Source organism: Pristis pectinata, chromosome 33 (genome assembly GCF_009764475.1).
Source record: "Pristis pectinata isolate sPriPec2 chromosome 33, sPriPec2.1.pri, whole genome shotgun sequence".
Taxonomy (NCBI): Eukaryota; Metazoa; Chordata; class Chondrichthyes; order Rhinopristiformes; family Pristidae; genus Pristis; species Pristis pectinata.
In genome coordinates, this window is record NC_067437.1 from 14392819 (window position 1) to 14413223 (window position 20405).

General features: G+C 37.5%; 1 protein-coding gene across 1 annotated transcript in view; it reads left to right on the forward strand.

The window, feature by feature from the left end:
• The window catches only part of LOC127585473 (histone acetyltransferase p300-like), a 102947-nt gene that overhangs the window by 35480 nt on the left and 47062 nt on the right, over positions 1-20405 (forward strand). The window contains 11 exon segments of the mRNA XM_052042948.1: positions 3900-4076; positions 6933-7188; positions 7630-7743; positions 9687-9929; positions 10768-10873; positions 11224-11361; positions 13393-13510; positions 14640-14814; positions 16538-16615; positions 17911-18023; positions 18979-19137. Of these exon segments, the coding sequence (XP_051898908.1) occupies positions 3900-4076; positions 6933-7188; positions 7630-7743; positions 9687-9929; positions 10768-10873; positions 11224-11361; positions 13393-13510; positions 14640-14814; positions 16538-16615; positions 17911-18023; positions 18979-19137 (1677 nt within the window).

Consider the following 20405-nt stretch of genomic DNA (forward strand, 5'->3'; position numbering starts at 1 on the left):
CATTTTAATCTTGACATCAATTTTACTTTATCTTTTAAAGTGTCTTCACGTTGTTTGATATCTCGTTATCTGAGCTCACGAGGACGGCCACTTGAATGTAGTATTAGTGAGCAGTTGTTGATACCCCAGCAAAAGCTGGGCACTTTTAGGTGTCAAGGAAGTACAAAATCTTTAGTAAAAGGATCCCATCTAAATATCAGGATAAGAACATAAGAAATAGGAGCATGATTAGTCCATCTGACCTTACTGCACCATTCCAGCACTGTTTCCATAATCATCAATTCCCTTAATGTCCAGAAATCTATTAATCTGTGTATTGAATAAACACCTGAGCCTCCACAGTGCTCTGGCATAGAGAAGTCCAAAGGTTCACCACCCTCTGAATGAAGAAATTTCTCTTCAACCTGGTCTTAAATGACCTGTCCCTCGTTCTGAAACTCTGTTAGTCCTAGACTCCTCAGCAAAGGGTAAATATCTTCCCTGCATCTAGCCTTTCCTTTCTGTTTTTCCCTTCCTCTCACACATTTTCCCCTGATTGAAACTCCTTTTCAGTGTCTTGGCTTGCTTCTACCCATTTGTAAGTGTATAGAATCCTGATGAAAAATTACAAACATGAAATTTGAAGTCTGTTAATGCTTGGCATTTTACTTTGTTTTCCAACATCCACAGTACTTTGCCTTACTGTAAATTGTTGAAATCTGAGATGTTTCTTGGAGGTATGGTAATGGGCTATACACAGGATACTATTTTTCTCTAGCCATTCAAAGTAGATACTTATAAATGGTAGATCATTGGCCATCTTCAATACTTTAATAACTATGAGGAACCTTTAGAGTAACTAACATACTTTCTACCATCTCTAGTTCTAAAAATAAGTTAATTTTAGCACTTTCACCTATGCTCTATTTGAGATTTAGTTAATTTAACAAATTAATAGAATATACGTGGCCTTGTACATACTAAGTGATACATTTTTCACTCAGTTATTTAAACTATTTTGAATGAAGTTTTGTATTGTTATATTTTGATTTCTTTTTACACACAATTTTAACACTCAGGAGTTCCTCAGTCTACTATCTTGGGTATAACTATCTTCAGTTGTTTTGACAATGACCTTTTCCCATACCATGAAGTCAGAACTGGGAGTATCTGCTGATCGCTATTTTCACTTCCATTTACATTTCTGCAACCTGTGGCTGCATATACAGCATGATTCAGATGTAAGTGACAAATAACATTTAGACCACACGTGCTAGCCAGTAATTGCTCCACAAAGGATTCTGATCAGCTTCATTCAAAATATAATGAGACAGTCAGCAACATCCTGAGGATCATCATTGATCAGAAGTTTAAACGGGCCAATCATATTAATATTGTGGCTACAGATTGAAACTCTCTAGTCTGGTACCCTCGGGGCTTGAGTGGTGCCAGAAGATGGAAATTGTCCCTGATCATCTTCCTCTAAGCAGGAGAACTGTTTTTAATTATAGATACTCCCTGGGTCACATAAGGAGAACTATCCATAACCCAATGTTTCTGTAAGTCGGGAATGTTGTGCACTGGTGGGTAAAATATCTACAGATTATTACAGATCTTAGTTACTTTTAGATCTTAGTTAGATCTTAATTAGAATTAGATAATTACTATGGATCTGTATCGTAGGTTCAAAACATGCCGGACCACAGGAGTTCCCAGTCCACAGAATGACGAGCTAGAGTGTTTCCTTCTGTATAAGAGATCAGATTCTGTGGTGAATGACTTGCCCTCTGATTCCTCAGTCTTTGTGCCATCCACAGTGCACCAGACAAGAGTGCAAGAGAATGTTTTTCACATGCCAAGGTGCTTGCAGTTCCAAAAGCACTTGGGGCCCAGTGCCATTTAGAACAGAGCAGTCTGTTTGATTGGCATTCAATTTACCTCTTAGTGTTCACTTTCACCATTTTAGTAGATTTTGGTACAGTGTGGTTGCAGTAAGGTGCACTGAAGCAACTTGCCAAGGCTTTAACAGCACCTTTCAAGCTCACAACAGCAAAAAAACACAAGGGCAACAGAAGCACAGGGAATTGTTCTTTCTTTGTTGCTAGCTTTTCTTTGTTGTTGGCTTAATATTCTAAACTTCCTCTTAAACAGCTCTGTAGGTTAACAGCAACATATAGACTGCAGTAGTCCAAGAGGATTCACCATCACCTTTTCAAAGGCAGACTGGCACAATAAATGTGAACTCTGCCAGCAGCACCCAAATCTGATGAATAAATTGTGAACTAAAATTGGGAAGAATGAATTTTTATTCTGTAGTCTATTCTCGTGTAGGTGCATCCTCCATTTTCTCCTTTCCAACGCTCTCCCCTTCCAGTCCCCTTCTCATTCTCCCTCCTCTCATGTTTATTTAGGCTTTCTTTCAGGGGTTGCACCATGGTGCTATACCAGTAATTCACAAGTTTCTGTCATAATTTTTGTCAGTGTTCCCCTGATAAATTTCGAAGCAATACAATTGTATTGCTATGATCCAGGAAGATACTCTGCAAATTGAGGGCAAAATTTGTGGTCGTGGTTTAATCATCGGAAGGGAAATGCTTTGTGAGTAAATGTATCTATTTGAAGTGGTATGTTTGAATTAAAAACTGTGTTCATGTACTTCTATAGTAACACATTTGACGCTGCTTGTAAGTTGTTTGCAACACTTCAGATGCTGATTATTAATTTATCTTTTCTCAAGTACTTTTGTAGTACACACATTCACCAGCAACTTGGTGTCAGGTCATACAAGTCATATTTTAAAAGTAACATATGAAACTCTGTGGTGTGCTTTTCCATTTCAACCTGTAGGTTAGAAAATGCTGTCAGTGAATTTTAATTGACAACAAAAATGGAGTTTTGAAGCTTCCACTAATGCATTTTATTTGAGGTGTAAACAAAATGAGATCCTGTGCCAGTTCCCTTAATTGGGAAGCTGCAGTGTGGGTGGTACCCTGGTAACTCATGTATATTACAGTAATTTGTATCTGGATAGAACAAAGCAAGATCAGTTATCTTGCTCTTTTAAAACAGCATAGTCTGTGGTGTACACTTAGGTGAAATACTTAAAAGTCTTAACAGTACTTCCAGAAATGTCTTGGCTTTTGAAACAAATTGGACATTCTTTATTAAGGCTACTGGGATGCTGCTTGAGGAAATACAAGATATTTTAGTGAGATAGCTTGGAATAAACTTCATTTCTAACATTTCTTAGTGAAGTTTAATGTCATTTTCAGTTTTGCTTTGAAAATATGCTTCTTTATTTGAAACCAGTTCAGGGCATATTCAGATTATCAAAACTTAAGGTTGGAATTATATATGCATTTACTCATCCAGGACAAAATTTCTTTTTGTATCTTTTGGCTAATTATTATAGGACATAATGTAGTATTTGCTTCTTGCCACTGGAGGCCCTAATGGGCTATAATAAATGTTTATCTAAAAAGAATTAATTAGCAGTTGAACTACTCCTTGAATTTTACTTGTTACATCCTGGAGAAGTTGAACTTAAATTGTTCTGCACAACTTGTACACCACATAGAACAATCCTGACTCTCAAATTGCAAGAATACATCTGGTATAAATTTGTGTACACTATCTAAGCTCCTAGTAGTTGTGCAGCCTACTTTCTCTTGCAGTTGTTTTGCCTGAAATGTTTTTAAAATATTAACTTCAAAGGTACTGGTATTATTCCAGAGCACCTTGATTTGATAGACAATTTTCCAAATGTTAATGTGTCTCCCCACACCACCACCGCGCCCCCACCCCCCCCCCCCCCCCCCCCCCCCGTATATTTGAATATATACTGAAGAGGCTCCAAGCAAACATCTCAGGATCAGTATCTGTATAAAATAACCAATGATGTCCTTTTTTTTAACTTGTAGATGGGAATTATGGGAACCCCAAGTCCTTATGGGCAGCCTTATGGCCAGAATTCTAGTCAGACTCTGGGTACCAGTGGACTTGGCCAGCAGATGCAGAATAAGGGTGGACTAGGAAACAGCTTGCCTCAGTTTACAATGGACAAGAAGCCTGCTGGCAGTGTGGGGATGCCAAACCTGGTGAGTGTTGATAGGCTTACGTAAATCTCATGCTTCCTCATTTCCTGATTTGCTGGGCATAATTTTAATCAACTTTGAAACATCTGTTTTAGCATTCCCACCCTTTTATGTTTTATTCTTAAAGTTTTTTTTGATCACTTTGCTTCCTTTTTTTAATATAGAGCTTGGTATGGGAGAGGATTGTGACATGTAGTAGGACCCCCAGATCCCTTTACATTGCAATATTTTGTAGTCTTGCTCCATTTAAATAATTTGCTTTTTCATTTATCCTTCCAAAATGGATAACCTTATATTTTCCAACATTATACTCCATCTATCAACTTGTCCACTCATTTAACTTATTTATATCCCTTTGCAGGCTCTTTGTGTTGGCCTCACAATTTGCCAACCTAGCTAGCTTTGTATCATCACCAAATTTGGCTGCAGTATGCTCAGTTCCTTCGTCCAAATTAATAATACTGCCTTGTAAGTAGTTGACATCCAAGCATTGCTTCCCTATGGCACTCCACTTGTTACTGTCTGTAAATTGGAAACTGACCAATTTATCCTGATCTGTTTTCTATTAGTCCTATCCATGCCAGTATATTACCCCCCCCCACGTCCCTTTCTCTAGCCTTGTACAGTAACCTTTTATGTGGCACCTTGTCAACTGCTTTCTGAAAATCCAAATGCACCATGTCTACTGGTTCCTCTTTATCCACTCTGTTCACAATGTCCTCAAAGAATCCCACTTGTCAAACTTTATTTACCTTTCATAAAACCACATTGATTCTGCTTGATTGTCTTATAATTTTCTGAATGCCCTTCTGTTTGCTCAATGAAGGTTTCACTTCCTCAATGAAAGATGTTAGGCTAATGGAGCTTATTGTATCCAGCTTTGTTTCTCCCTCCTTTCCTAAACTGTGGTGTTATGTTTTTAATTCACTGGGACACCACCTCCCCCGCAACCCCCCCCCCACCACCACCAGAATAGAGGGAATTTTGGTAGTTTGCAATCAATGTATCCATTTCCTTTAAGATCCATCAGATTCAAGGACTTGTTGGCCTTTAGTTTTCTAAGTACTTTTGTCTAGTGATTATATTAAGTTTCTCCCTCCCTATAAGCCTCCTAATTTTAGTGTCTTCTACTGTGTTGACCAACCCAAAATAATTGTTTTGAATCTCTGCCATTTCTCTATTTCCCATTTAATAATTTTCCAGTCTTATCCTGCAAGGGACCAACATTTATGTATGATATTCTTTTCCTTTAAACATGTCTATAGTAACTGTTACTGTCTTTTTTATATTACTTGCTAATTTACTGTCATATTGTTTCTCTGCATATATATTATTTTGTCATCATTTGGCTTTTGATAAAGTTTCACAGTTTTCAGGCTTACTGCTAATCTTTGCAATATTATATGCCCTTTGTGTTTTCAATTAGATAGCGTCCTTAACTTTCTTTCTTAGTCACAGGTGATGCACCTTTCTTGTGCAGCCTGTCTTTATCAATGGAATGTACTTATGCTGAGATTTATGAAATGTCCCCTTAAAATCTCTGCCATTGTTGATTTATTGTCTTACCCTTCAATCTATTTTCTCTTGTCTGCTGTAGCCAAGTCTCATTTGTACTGGTGTAATTTCCTTTCTAAGTTTTGAATACTAGTTTCAGACCCAAATTTCTCATTCTCAAACTGAATTTAAAATTCTACCATGCTGTAATCAGTCTTTCCTAGAAGATCTTTTATTGTGAGATCGTTACTTGATACTTTAAAATGAATCACTTTCACGTACTACCTTTACATCCGCAACCCTAAATGTGTTCTCCATTCACAAGAAGTACATCCTTCCTTTACTGCTGCATTGTTGTTACTTGATGAGGCTGGTTGAACAGCACCTCCTAAACTCGTGATCTGCACCAGCTAGGATGGCACAGGCATTTTTGCATGAAAATGCTGTCACCTGCAGGTTCACCTCCTTATCTCACTCCACCTTGACTTAGGAATATTGCTGGATCTAAATGGTGGAATTTCCTCTCAAATGACACAACTGGAGTACCTTATTACAACAGTTCAAGAAGGTGGGATATCACCACCACCACAAAGAAAATTAGGAACAGACAATAAATGCAGTTTTGTTGGGTAGTTAAGCATCTCATAAATGAGAACATAACACCATCAGGCCAGTTGGTGTTGTGTTGATTTTAAAAAAAAAACCTATTGAGAGAACTTCACCTGTTTGTATGCAGGAACATCATTATGATTGAAAGAGGGTGACCATTTCAAAAGGAAGGGAATTGCTGACTAGACATCAATGCTAAATAGTGTTAGGGTTGTGGAGAATCGTGTACCGCTGAACCCTAAACAAAAATGCTAATGGAAACTTCTAGATGGAATGAATCCGAATAGTGTGCTATTATATGTCAGATTAATTCTGCTAGCTAACCTTAAATCAGTGATAGATCCCCTTCTCTCTGTTTTATATCATGGGTTAAAGTCCTATTCTAGGGATTTGAGCACCCAATTTTGACTGGCACCCATATAAAAGAGAGTTGCACTGTTGTAATTATGGATAAATGAGATTTTATACTGGGATTCCAGTTGTCCATTAATGTGAATTTAAAAGATTCCAAGGCTTATTAATGTGACAGGAATTCTGTGTCTTGGTCATCACTTATCTATCATTGAATTATTAAATATAGAATACTTGATTGAGATCACATTGTAGCTTGTGAAACCTTGCTGTGTGCAAATTGGCTGTCATGTTCTGTGTAACAATTTTGACTGTACTTCTAAAGCTGCTGTTTTGGATTGAAAGCACTTTAAGAAGTTCTGATGATGTTAAAGTGCTGCATTAATAAAGTTTTCTTTTCCAAAGCCACAGCAACCTTCTCCAGTGCAACAAGGAGGCATGGGGCAGCCTCCAGGGCAGGGGATGGGTTCTGCACCCACAGCAGATCCAGAGAAACGAAAACTCATCCAACAACAGCTGGTTCTGCTCCTGCATGCACACAAATGCCAGCGTCGGGAGCAAGCAAATGGTGAGGTACGGCCCTGCAACTTGCCACATTGCCGGACTATGAAGAATGTCCTCAATCACATGACGCACTGTCAGGCTGGCAAATCTTGTCAGGGTGAGTATGGACTGAACTGATAATGTAAGGCTGTTGGGGGCTTGTCTGACATTTCAATTGTGCAGGCTTCTTGTTAATCTGTTTCAAATTATTTAGCATAGTCTTGAATTTTTTTTACACTTCACATTCCTCTAAAGCGTACCCTGACTCTGTGCATTTGCTTCCATTGGCACGTGATGATACTGAATGCTCATCTAAGTCACCAGGTAAAACTTATGAAGAACCTGTTTCTATTGCAGTTGACCTGTGATTACATCCAGTTAATACCACCTGCTGTAGCAAAGAGTGGAATTTCTGTGGTGATTTAGTTGAGGTATCAGAGTTCGGAACTCTTGTTTTAAGTTTCTTTGAACGTGGAGTTCTGATTTTGTTGTATTTTCTGATTGACATCTTTGTCTGCCCTGATTTTTCTTTATATTATTTGTTGCTGATTCTTTTCAGTTGCACATTGTGCTTCATCACGTCAGATCATCTCCCATTGGAAGAACTGCACGAGGCACGACTGTCCTGTCTGTCTCCCTTTGAAAAATGCTGGGGATAAGCGCAACCAGCAGTGTAAGTCTACCACTTTGAAAGTCTGCAAAAAGCTTGGCAGAAAAGATGTATAAGATTAAAGTTCTTTATAATCTTGAACAATATGCTATGGCTTTCTAACTTCCTTCATTTGATTCGCTCAGATGCCTTATTAAACTTATGAAACCTTTCCATATCGACTACAAGTGGGTACTTTAGGAATTTCCTATACCATTATGCATGATGAGCCTTGCATGCTATTTTGTAAAAGCAGCTATGTATAATTACCTGATGCACAAGTTATTTTGAATAAGTGAAGCAATGTTATTTTAAGGCCACATAATCATGGTGGAAGTCTTGCTGCTTAATCAGAGATGATTTTTTTTGGATCAGAGTTGGGCTTTCACTTATTGCATTCAAAAGTGTTTTTCAGAGTCTTTTGTGTTCATAAAATTCACCTAGTTAGGCAAGTTGCTGGTACCAATGAATGCCATAGATTTGTATGAATTCTGATTACCCATGGAGTTATCTATTAGTCCATAAATACATCATTTTAAGCAATTCACAAACTGCTGGAGGAACCCAGCAGGTCAAGCAGCATCTGTGGAGGCAAATGGATGGCCAGCGTTTCGGTTACGATCCTAATGCAGAGTCTTGACCGGAAACATCGGCCATCCCTTTGCCTCCATAGATGCTGCTTGACCTGCTGAGATCCTTCAGTAAGTTGTTGTTTTCTCCAGAATCCGGGATCTGCGGTTTTTTTTTTGTCTCCTTCATACATCATTTTAAGCTTTTTTCAGGGCCACTGATTAATAAATTATTTGATTACAATTATTCTAAATTTTCTGCACTGATACTTTTCAGGAACAAATTGTGTTTCTACCTATATTTTTATAGGTATGTGGCATTGAATTTTATCTTTTTATTTTCAAAACAAAAGTTTAGGAAAGTGAGATGTCTTTTAGTTTCAGCTAATTAGGAAATATTACTGATTATGTTTTAAAATTAGAAATGTGAGAAGAGGATGTTGGTGTGTGACAATGAAGATGGTAGAAGGGTACCCTTTATGTGTTTTTCAACTGTGACATGTTGAATGTGGCTACATGGGGAAGTGATCCTGGTGGATAGTACTGAGGCTTAAAATGCTGATTACAAAAAAAAAAGTGACCATTTTGTAGTTTTGGGAACGGAGTTTAAGTCTTTTTACACTATTTGCTGTACCTCTCTAGTGTTTAAAAATAAGAGGAGGGGATTTGCCCCACGAACTTTGTCTGTAATTCAGTAGGATATCGGCCTATCACCTTGTTGCACAAACCTGTCATTTACATAAAGCCCTTAATATCTTGGGTTAAGAAAAATTTGTTAATCTCTTACTTAAAATTAATATTTTAGCATAATTTGCTGATGTGGAAAAGATCATACCACCATGTGTTTCCAAGCATCACCACAGAATCTAAGATGTTATTAAGCCGCATCCTTAGTTCTAGACGCCTCAATCAGTGGGAATAATTTATCTCTACCCTGTCAATTCCCCTTAGTACCTCAACTTAAATTTGAGGAGATACTGATTTCTGTAGTAATTGATGCACTGCACTATTGCCATGATTTAAATAAAATATTGGCAATGTTGGAAATCTGAAATAAAACAACAAAACACAGCAAGTCAAGCAGCCTGCAATACGCAATAAAAGTTAATATTTCAGATCAACAACCCTCCGTCAGAGCTTTAAGAAGTGAGATTAAGCAAGTTTTAAGATACAATTGTGGCATCAAGAAACACTGGTAAAACTGAAGACTGTGGGAATCGGGGGAAAACTTTAGTGTTTCCACAGGAAATGAAGTAGCTCATAACTACGTGCAGTAGGACCAAGACAACATATTCAGAAATTTCAGATAATGGTGGGAACGAGTCAGTTATAGCAAAACTCGTGGTGTCTGTACATAAATCAAATTTATAAATTCAACTTCTTTTCATTTTTCCACAGCATTATTAGCTGGTGCAGCAGTAGGACTAGGAAACTCATTAGGGTCAGTAGGGGTTGGACAACCAACCACACCAAGTATAAACACTACCAGTCAGATCGACCCAAGCTCCATAGAGAGAGCCTACGCAGCGCTTGGACTCACATATCAGGGTAATCAGATGCAGCCTCAACCTGCGCTGCAGAACCAGCAATCGTCTCAGTCTTCACAGGGGCACCAGTCTCTACGGTCAATGAATACTATGGGTAGGTACAAACAAGCTGCATGCAAAACAAGTCTGGTTACTGAAGATGATTTGTCCTCTGGTTGAGCAGTTCACTAAATATTTACGTTCCATTTTGCAGATGCTTATTGAAATAGTCCTTAAATATTGGTAATTCATATATATAAAAAGAAAAACAATTAACTTTCTCAGTCTGTATCAAAATCTGCTAGAGTTCACTTTCTATTCTGTTAGCCAGAGCTAACCTTTGATGTCTTCAGAATTGTGAGTTTTCTTCTTGTGTTATGAATACTGGCCAAGTTTACAGCAATATATTGAAGCTTTTTAAATTGTTTAAAATTTTGCCTTTGGGTTGGGTAAAATGCTATTTTGGTAGGTAGTGGCAATTAATAAGAAAAAAAGTTTATATGTATACAGTAGACCATTGACTGTTGTATTAAATGATAGAATGAATTCCAGCTGAAAAACTGCTGCATGGAAACCAAAGATCTATAAAACCTTTTGGAGAGACCTGGATGGGACGGGTTGGTTGAGGGCATAATTAATTGTCTTTTACCAATCTGGCTCTAGATACCATTTGACAGTTTCATACATACTTGTGATTTTTTGTTTGAAAAATCAACCCATTTAACTCTTGGGGTAAAGTTGCAGCAACAAGCATAGTCTTAAAAAGGTGTTAAATTTGTTGCTGGAAGTGAGACCAAACGGGATCATAATGGCACATTTCAACAAGTCTTTGCAGAGTACTGTGTTGATACATTATTAGCCTGTGACAAGAAAATATCTGCAAGTGAACCAACCAGATTGTCATCAAATGAGATGTTTTAGAGATCTTCAAGTGACTTGTATGTGTTTTGTAGGTACCAATCAAATGGGTGTAAATGGAAATAATGTGGGTGTGCAGGCCTCCACCCAGCAGTCCAGTTTACTGCATGACGCTATGTTGCTGCCATCCATGACTCCAAAGTAAGTCTAAGATTCATTTTTACTCTTCGTTTACTATTTCATATATTGCCTCTACAGATCTTTTAGTGTGAACATGCAAAACCTATTTTGGTTGCCAGTATTGTCCTTGGAGCTAAGAGATGCATTGCCCTTTATAACTATGACCGAGCTCATGAGTTCTGTTGTCAGAGGTGTCCTGTATGCCTGTTCCATGGAATGAAGTGTTATTAGAATGTGTAGTCAAACCTGTATCCTTTTGGTACAGAATGATTTCAAATCTGTAATAGGGGAGAATTAAAAATATATATATGCTTTTCACTCTTAACTATTCCAATGTATGTATTACTCACGTCAACTTTTGATAATTTCAGCCAAATGTTAAGTGATGGCACAGGTGTTAGCAATCTAAATGCGGTGCCAACAGCAACGCCCCCCTCGAGCACTGGCATTCGGAAATCATGGCATGAAGATGTCACTCAGGACCTTCGCAATCATCTTGTGCACAAATTGTAAGTGAGATTATAATTTGTTTATGATAGTCAAAGGTTAATTGCCTTGTAGATGAGCATATGAGGCAGTTGAATTCCATTTGCCATTGCAAATAATTGTTACACACTCACGTAAAATGACTGTACATGTGGATGACACATAAATCTCATGCAAACTACTTTTCTCAACATCCTTTTAACCTTGATTGTTCCTTCAAGTTTGTACCTGTCCCTTTCTGTTGACTTATTGTTTTGGTTCCAGTGCAGCATTTAAGTCTTATTGTCCCAGGCTACATAATGGTATTGGGCAAGATTTTGCAGTCAGTAGCAAACTTGCATTTAACTTCACTTTTCTTCAAAATACAAACTTAACTGAAGTGATCCTCCCAGCAGGAATGGGAAAGCTGAAGGGATTATTCACAATAAGGCCTTGTGTGCCAAAGGGCTTTGGGCTGTAAAAGATGCATTGAGTGGTATGGCCTAAACTAGCCCTAATCATAAAAGGACTGACAGGCCAAACTTAACGTGAGCAGTCAAGGATGAAATGTTTTGAATGTTTCAGAGGCATTAAAATCTATTTTTAAAATTTAGACATACTTAAAGCTTAAAAAACTTGTTACACTTCAGAAACTTTGAGGCATTTTTAACAAAAATCAGAACAAAATAATTAGTTTCTTGCAGCTGTTCTCCTCCTCCATTCAAATCAAATGAGGCAGTATTTCCAGCACTACCTCTGATCTGGCACGGGATCTTTTGCACACATTCCCACCCTGGTGGGAACCCACTACTTTTCACTTCCTCAATGAATTCTGACTTTGCAGCACAGCCCTCTCCCCATTGGTGAACCGTTGACACCAGCTCCAAGTTTCCACATTCACATGCATTGGTATCCTAAAGTTGCTGTCAATTACATGGAGCAATGGCTCACTGTAGCAAAACCTGGTCCAGTTTTATTATTATTAAAAATTTGTTATTTTAGATTGGGTGGAATATATGCAGTTGGAAATTTAGTAAACAATGAGGAATAAATTATTTGAACTTTTGGAAGACTTAATAGAAGGGACATATAACAGATTAATGTAGAAAAATGCTACATTTTCGGGAGAAGAATGAGAAGCAAAGTAAAGGAAATGTTTTGCTTTAAAAGGGAATACAAAATAAAAGCCTGGGGTGTATATCTGTGGGCAGGTCAAATTGAAATGCCTGTTTAAGATCTTTACTTTTATTAATAGGGGCATAGTATGGAAGGTCAATGCTAGTTTGGTCTTAGTTGAGAACACCATACTATAGAAAGCATCTCGAGACGTCAAAGAGACCGGCAAAGAGATGACTCAAATCATAACTGGTCTAAGGATCTGCAGTTTCCTGAAGATTGTGAAGCCTGATTTTTATCTTTGATAGATTCAAATTCATAAATGGTATTAATCGTGTAAGGAGGAACTGTTCCTGCGGGCAGATGAAGCAGTAACCAGAGGTTACAAATTTAAGGTTCTCAGTAAAAGAACCAGGTGCAACATGAAGGAAAATAACTTTTCCACAGTGAGAAAGTCTGAAAATGTGATGACTATTGAATAAATATTGGAAAGGAAAAGATTTACAAGGCTATGGGGAGAGAGCAGAGAGAAGGAACTAATGGGATCAGCAAGAGGCAAAATTGTTTCTATGTATGGCTTAATTGTAGAGAGCAACAAACACTTATGGGGTAGTGGAGAATACTTCAGTAACTACATTTCCTTAAGATTTATTTCTGTTGTAGGATATTTGCAGAGCATGGCTACCTCCATTGTGCTTGGTTTTATTGTTCTAAGTACATTGTGAATAATGCTTTCTGTATGTAAAATGACTGTTCTGAGTACAATGCAGTGTCACTTGGGTAAATTTATCTGACAAAACTAAATTTTAAGTTACTGCTTAAGTTTACAATTCTGGGTTTTTTAAGGAATCTGTTGTTTAAATTAATGTAATGCTGCCTTCCTACTTGTTTAATGTCCACTTCAAAAATGTTTGCCAACTGTGCACCTGAGTTTTAAATCATTATTTCCCTTAATGCAGAGTTCAAGCCATATTCCCAACACCTGATCCAGCAGCATTAAAGGACAGACGAATGGAAAACCTGGTGGCTTATGCAAGAAAAGTTGAAGGTGATATGTATGAGTCTGCCAACAGCAGGGTAAGTTATAATTTAATGTTTCTGTAGAAATAATTTAAATCTTGGTTTAGTGGAAAACCTGGGGATGGTTCTTTCTGGCGTGTGATGTTAAATCATTAAGCGTGCATGCTGTGAACTGTTCGAGAAATGAACTGCGCAGAATGCTAAATATAGCTAAAATAACATAGCACTGTCAAGTGAATAGAACCCATTACAACTATTTCTGTATTCTGTCCAAATATGTAGAGACAAACTAATCACAGGAACGGGGAGTCGACCATTTAGCCCTTTGAGCCTCCTCCAGCATTCATTGAGGTCATGGCTAGTCTGAGGCTTATCTCCACAGATCTGCCTTTTCTCCATGTCCCTTAAATCTTGGTTAACAAAAGTTCCTCAACCAATATTTAAAATCAGCATTTGACCTAATGTCAGTTGGCATTTGTGGAAGAGTTCAAAACATCAACCATCCTTCAAAGATGGAACTATTTCCTAACAATTTCTGGAAGGTTTGTCTTTAATATTAGACTATTTTCTGCCCATGCCCGCCTCCAAGGTAATAGTTTGGTGCTATCAGACCTCTTAATACCTAGAAAACTTTGTCACCCTTGACCTAAATTCCAAGAATTATGACCCTAATTTGTAAAATCTCTCCACTGGAGAGCCCAGTTATCATTTGTGGTAAATCTACCCTGCACTCCCTCCAAGTGCAATTTATCCATCCTGAGGTGAGGTATGTGAACTGCTCACAGTACTCTAGAGGTGGTTAAATCAAGGCTTTGTATGGCAATAGCTTACCTTGCCCTGTATACTCGAGATGTATAGGCTAGCATTTATTTCAACCACATGAAAGGATGCATACTCTAGTCAAACAAGCTGACAGCAATTCTAAGGTCATATTTCTTTACAAAGTTAGAATGGCACTAGGCTGATATTATAACAGCTTATGAATGAAAATAGAAAACACTGTCACTCTGAGTTGGGTTCGAATGTACTCTGGTGGCATGCAAGGAAGCCACAAATTTACACCAGCTCTCTTTTGGAACTTTTAGGTTCATTCCTTTTTCTGATCTTGCTGCTTTTTGTTCATAGGCATCAGAGTGTCTTGTCATCCCTTTATAAAAATAAAATCATTTTCTTTTTGTAAATTCAGGCTGAGTATTATCATCTGCTGGCTGAGAAGATTTACAAGATTCAGAAAGAACTTGAGGAAAAGCGCCGCACTAGGCTTCAGAAACAGGGTGTGATGCCAAACCAAAGTGGTCTATTATCTACAGGAGGAGCCCAGCCCCCCAGCATGACACAGCTGCAGACTGGACTCCCTCCAAGTAAGAAGCCAGGATTTTGTCCACTTTTATAAAGTTTCGTGAAATGTGAATTTATTAATGTAACTTCTGTTCATTCACATTTGGCAAATTCTTGAAGGACTCCAATATTGATTCTTCCTGATTTTACAGTACTGTAACTTGCCCATAACTAAAAAATGGCACTTTTTTGGCTAATTATTTAACACAACCATAATTTCTGGTCATTAAACTAGAGAACATGTCATTGAAGTGACTTGTTCATTTTAATAATTTACATAATTTAGATCAGTTTATTAACAAAATATTTTTGTCTCCTTGAAGACATTAAACAGCATACTGTTGATTAATTTTTGAGTGTACTGGTGATCAATTTTTGGACAGTTAGCTTTGTTAGTTGGTGTCAGACAAAGTTGGTGCCCACCATATTTATAGAACCCTGGATTAAAAAAGGAAAGCTTTGTCAGGTGATTCCAGCTGTAAACTGAGCTTGTTTGAGTGCCAGGTAAGAACTGGGCATGGTCTTCATGCAATTATACCACAGTTGAATGTTCAGGCAGCACTCACATATTGGAGACTTGTAACTTCAGTGTTGTGGAACACTACTGTATTTTATTGATAGTGCAAAGAAAGGAATGTTTTATAAAAGTAATGAAAATGCTGGTATTGTACCTGTTAATCAGCATCTATAAAGAGAAAAGGCATGTCTGGCATTTATTGTCTGGGTCCCAGAAAATGGGTCAAAATATGAAAAGGAACTGAACTTATCAACTCAGTGACACATTCTTATTTTTATATTCATTCACAGTCGTACGTGAAGAAATTCGGAGCCGTCTCTTGGGAATCGTGTATAACTGTTAATATTAAATGGCAGCACAAGTAGTTTAGTATGTGGCCTTGGGAATTGTACTCTTAATTAGCAGTATTTTTAATGACTAATTGAAGTGGAAGGTCACATTTGCATTGGATTAGAAAAGGCATTGAATGAGCAAGTCAGTGAATGTTTTTCTTGCACTGCAGATGTTTGCTTCCTCTTTTGAGAGTGATAACTTGCACTGTTACTGTTCTCTTGGTGTTGGCAGCTTTCCAAAACTGCAACCAAGTGTGGCCTTTTACTGCCTAGTTTCACACAGTGCTGGCAAAATATTTGGCCATGTGGTGAAGCTATTTCTGCCAAGCTTCACTTTGCCTTTATTTAAAATGCATTATGCATGTGCACGTCTCCAAATGGAAACTAGTTATCTCTCGTCCTGTGTTCACAGAGAAAGAAAAGCTAGATTGGAGGCGCTCTTAAGTGAGCCATTACAAAAGAATAAACATTGATACTCATTAGAGATGCTATTGGGGTTAGGCAGACGTAGTCCTGCTTGGCAGATGGCTATCACTGGAAGGAGAAGCCAGCCATGGATGTTGGATAATGTATCTCCACAGACAACGTTAAAAACATGTTCTGCGCTCCTACCCTTTATAGATTTGTACACTTCTGATATAATTTCTAAAGATTAAAGCTAAAATATGTTAATACAGTTTTGAAATACTCTCTTTTGGTTTAGAGGTCTTCATATATGCTGTACCCAGGATTATAAAGCACAGATGGTGAAAAAGCAAAAGAGCACATTCATAGTTGACATGTGACAATAGTGCATTGCCACCCTCCCCCACTCCTTTGGCAGGAAAAGTGACTTGCTTTTGCATTATTCTGGCATTTTGCCACATTTCCTTTACACCTAATTCTGTTGTATTTCAGATGGACCACTTTCTGACCCAACCCTTATGCGGCCAAATGTGCCAAGTCAGATCATGAACCGGATGCAGACCCCAAGTGGTAAGATACAACTTTCAAAATATATTTCTTGTGTAGAATTATGATTGGTATAAATGAATTATGCTGTACAATTTCAAATGATCACAAACTTGTTTTCAAAACTTTCAGCCTCTCTGCAATAATATATTCATCAGTTACATTGACCTGTGCAGTTTGGTCATAATCATGTCTTTCATTGTAGTTCCTCATTTATGTGGTTAAAAGACAATTGCCTGATTTGCGACAGTGTGCAGATGAATAGTCTGGTTTTTGAATGCATTATGGAATTGCCAATGATGGCCTTGCCATTTAAACTAAAGTTCATTGGCATTGATCCTCAGTGCTCTGATCAGTTTTCTATAATCGGTTGTGCTGTGAACCTCTGAGTCCATTGGGGTTCAGAACATTAAATTGAAGGAAATAACCATCTAATATTGAAGAGGCTAAGTTTCAGTGAATAACAAGTAGTACACACTATAAACTGAGGCCCCAAAAAGGACTTAAAGTGGCTACGTTTTGTTGCATTGATCTACCGATCCAGTAAGCCTCTATAGCAGCATTTTCCTATATTAATACAATTTTTCCATGAGTTCAAAGGGAGATTCAGCTGATGTACTTGCATGTTAATGTATTACATGGCTGCATTGAAGTTTAATATCTACTTTGGTATTTGTCCTGGAATATATTTACTATCAATTTCTACTTTGCCCTGAGGCAGCACCATTATGTGAAGTCGCTTGTTGACCAAAGTAGAAAAATGGCGAGTTCAGTTTTTTGAGGCATTACTAAAGATGTTATTGGCAAACTGGACATTATTCTAGACATTTTCTGATGCAAGCCACAAATTGCCAGATTTATTGAATTCATTTTCATAATTTTGAACCCTTCAATCTCCTGGACTATTAGAAAAATTACAGTAATACAGATTTTGTCATTTCAAGCTTGGACTCTTAACACTGAAGTGAAATACTGATGGTAATGGCAATAGAAGAAATTTTATTAGTGTCAAACAAAAAGGATATTGGCTTAATATACTGAAACATGTTTTGATCCAATTATTTTCAGTGCATTAATGAAGCTATTAAAATGTAAAATTCTGCTATTATATGTAGCCATATCAAATAGTGTTAAAAAGGTTTTGTGAAATATATAAAAAAAATTGGGGTGCAAGAGTCACCCAGCATGTTTGAAATTGCAATTTGGAAGTTAACGTTTCTCTTGGCTCCTGTAAGTCTGTCCATTTGCTTTGATTGTTGCTTTCACACTTTTTTTCTGTTAAAACCTGCATTTTATTTTTGTCACTGTCTTCAATCCAGGAATGAATCAGTTTCCGCCAATGAGCAGCATGCAGATGACTGGTTTGGGACAACGCTTAAATCCTCCATTGCCACATCCAGGACAGATGACGCAAACAGGACCCATGAATCAGGTTCGGTTTGAAGCTTTCCCACCATAATTATTAGAAAAGCTTCTCCATTAAAACCCATCAAAAATTAAAACTTTGATCTCATAAGTGTCAGGTAATTTATGGTGGATTATTTTGAAGTAAAATTATGGATTGTTGGTATTACTAAACGATGCATATTAAGGACTAGATAATTATGTATTTGGCATTTGACAATTTTGTTTTTAATTCATTCCTCTTGTAGCTTAAAACTGGTTTTGCATGTGTACCTTTATGAATGAATATTGGGTTTATGCAATGCCAAGCAACTGCATTTAAAACAGATTAAACAAACATCAAAGCATAGCTGTAGGATGGTGATACCTTTTATGTTATCATGAAAATCAATTATTTTCTGTTTCCAAATTATAATTTGCTTTACTTTCATCAATTACACAAGCAAGTACATTTATTATTAACCAAATCTACAGAATATAGTTGGAACAACATTGCATTTGTAATTGGCCTCAAAATTGAAAACTGTCCAGGGAAATTAATTGTCATTGAACAGACACTGTCTATTTAATTTGCCTTTTTTTAGTAAATATTCGAAGATCTCACTAACAGACGGTTGACCTGCTACAGAGCTAACGATTATTTTGAGGGTTAGACAACTTATTAATTGAACAGATCTTGTTTTCCCAATTGCCCCATTTTTGAGCCTGCTTTGACTACATGCTAATCGCAGTGAAAGGGTAAAGGACAACCTCTTAAAACTGCCAGTCCAATCTTGAAGCTAGATGCTACAAAGCATTGTAAAGCATTGAATGTTCAATGCCATTTGCCTCCACTCTGGCACTGAATGACATCAGCAGACTGTTCCATGGTACTGCCATAAAAATCAACTAAATTCTACATGGCTTAAAGCCTCAGAAATATATAATTAAATCCTTTTAAGAAATTGCTCTTCTTACATCAGTATGTTTTGTTTTGTAAACAGATGGGATTAACCACTTCCAGAATGGCACAGCCGATGGCTGCACAGCATCCTAGCCAGAATCAGTTCCTGACCCCAAACCAGTTTCCCGTATCCTCTCCTGGAATGAACACTGGCAGTACCACCATGACACAAGCCAGCAACCAGCCAGTGATGTCTCCGGTATTAAATAATCTTTCTTCTACCTCCTTGGCATTCAAAGTACTTTTTATTTGATTGAACTGTGTAGATACGACTATAGATTGTGCCCCAGTCTAGATCCTAAATAAGATTAAAATACCGGAAAGGACGGTTGGATAAATCCTATCAAATATTAATTCCAAGGTAACTGCAACAAAGGGAATTCTTACACTATACTTACTGTGCCTAGGATGGGGGAAAACGTGATTTTTTTTTCCCCAAACTACCTCTCAAGTTACCATCTTAATACCTTGCTTAGTTACATTTAAACTGGTTTCATTATTAACCAGTAGATAGCTGTTGGGAAAGTTGGTACAACTGTTCCTTTCATCTCTGTCATTTCACAATGACATGCGGGGGATTATGGATTAAAGCCCGTAACTCAAAATCAACCATTAAGTCTTCATTAAATTGCCAGTCTCACTTGGGCCATGCATAAAGGATATAGGAGATCCATGTTTTGAGAGAAATACAGAAAAAGAGCTGAAGAGAATAAAATGTTAGACCACTTCATTAACTTAGCAAGATGCAGCAGTTGAATCAAATGCCAGATAGCCCAGGTAAAATGGCAGAGGAAAAGAAATGTCTTTTTTCCAAAGAAGAATCCATCATAAGAGCTACCAGGTGTTGTGGTTTTTAAAGAGTCGTAGTGCGGAAGCAGATTTTTGGGTCTACTGTGTCGATGTTGGTCATCGAGTACTTTTCTGTACTAATCCCATTTTCCAGCACTCTGTCCATAGTCTTCTATTTAATAGCATTTCAAGTGCTCATGTAAAGACTAAAATGTTGTGAGAGGACCTGATTCAAGCAGTGCATTTAAGACCACCTGCTGGATGAAAAAACATTTTATCAGATACCCTCTAAATCTCCTACACCTTACCTTAAATAGCCCTCTGGTCTTCTCAGGGGAGAGGTTTCTCACTGTCCTATCAATGCCCTCAGAATTTTATATAGTCCTATGACATCAATTCCCCCACCTTCCCAGCTGTAAGGAAATAAGCCATCTGGTCTCTCCTTTTAGCTGAAATCTTTCATCCCAGGCAATATTCCAGTGAACCTTCTCAGCAGTTTCTCCAGTACAATCATATCTTCCCTATAGTATGACCACCAGAATTGCGTACAGTAGTCCAGCTATGGCCTAACTAATGTTTTATATAGTTGTACCATAAGCACTTTGCTCTTTTATGTTCTATGCACTGCCCAACTATCTCGTATGTATTATGAAAAAGAGGCAGTATTAGATGCTTTAG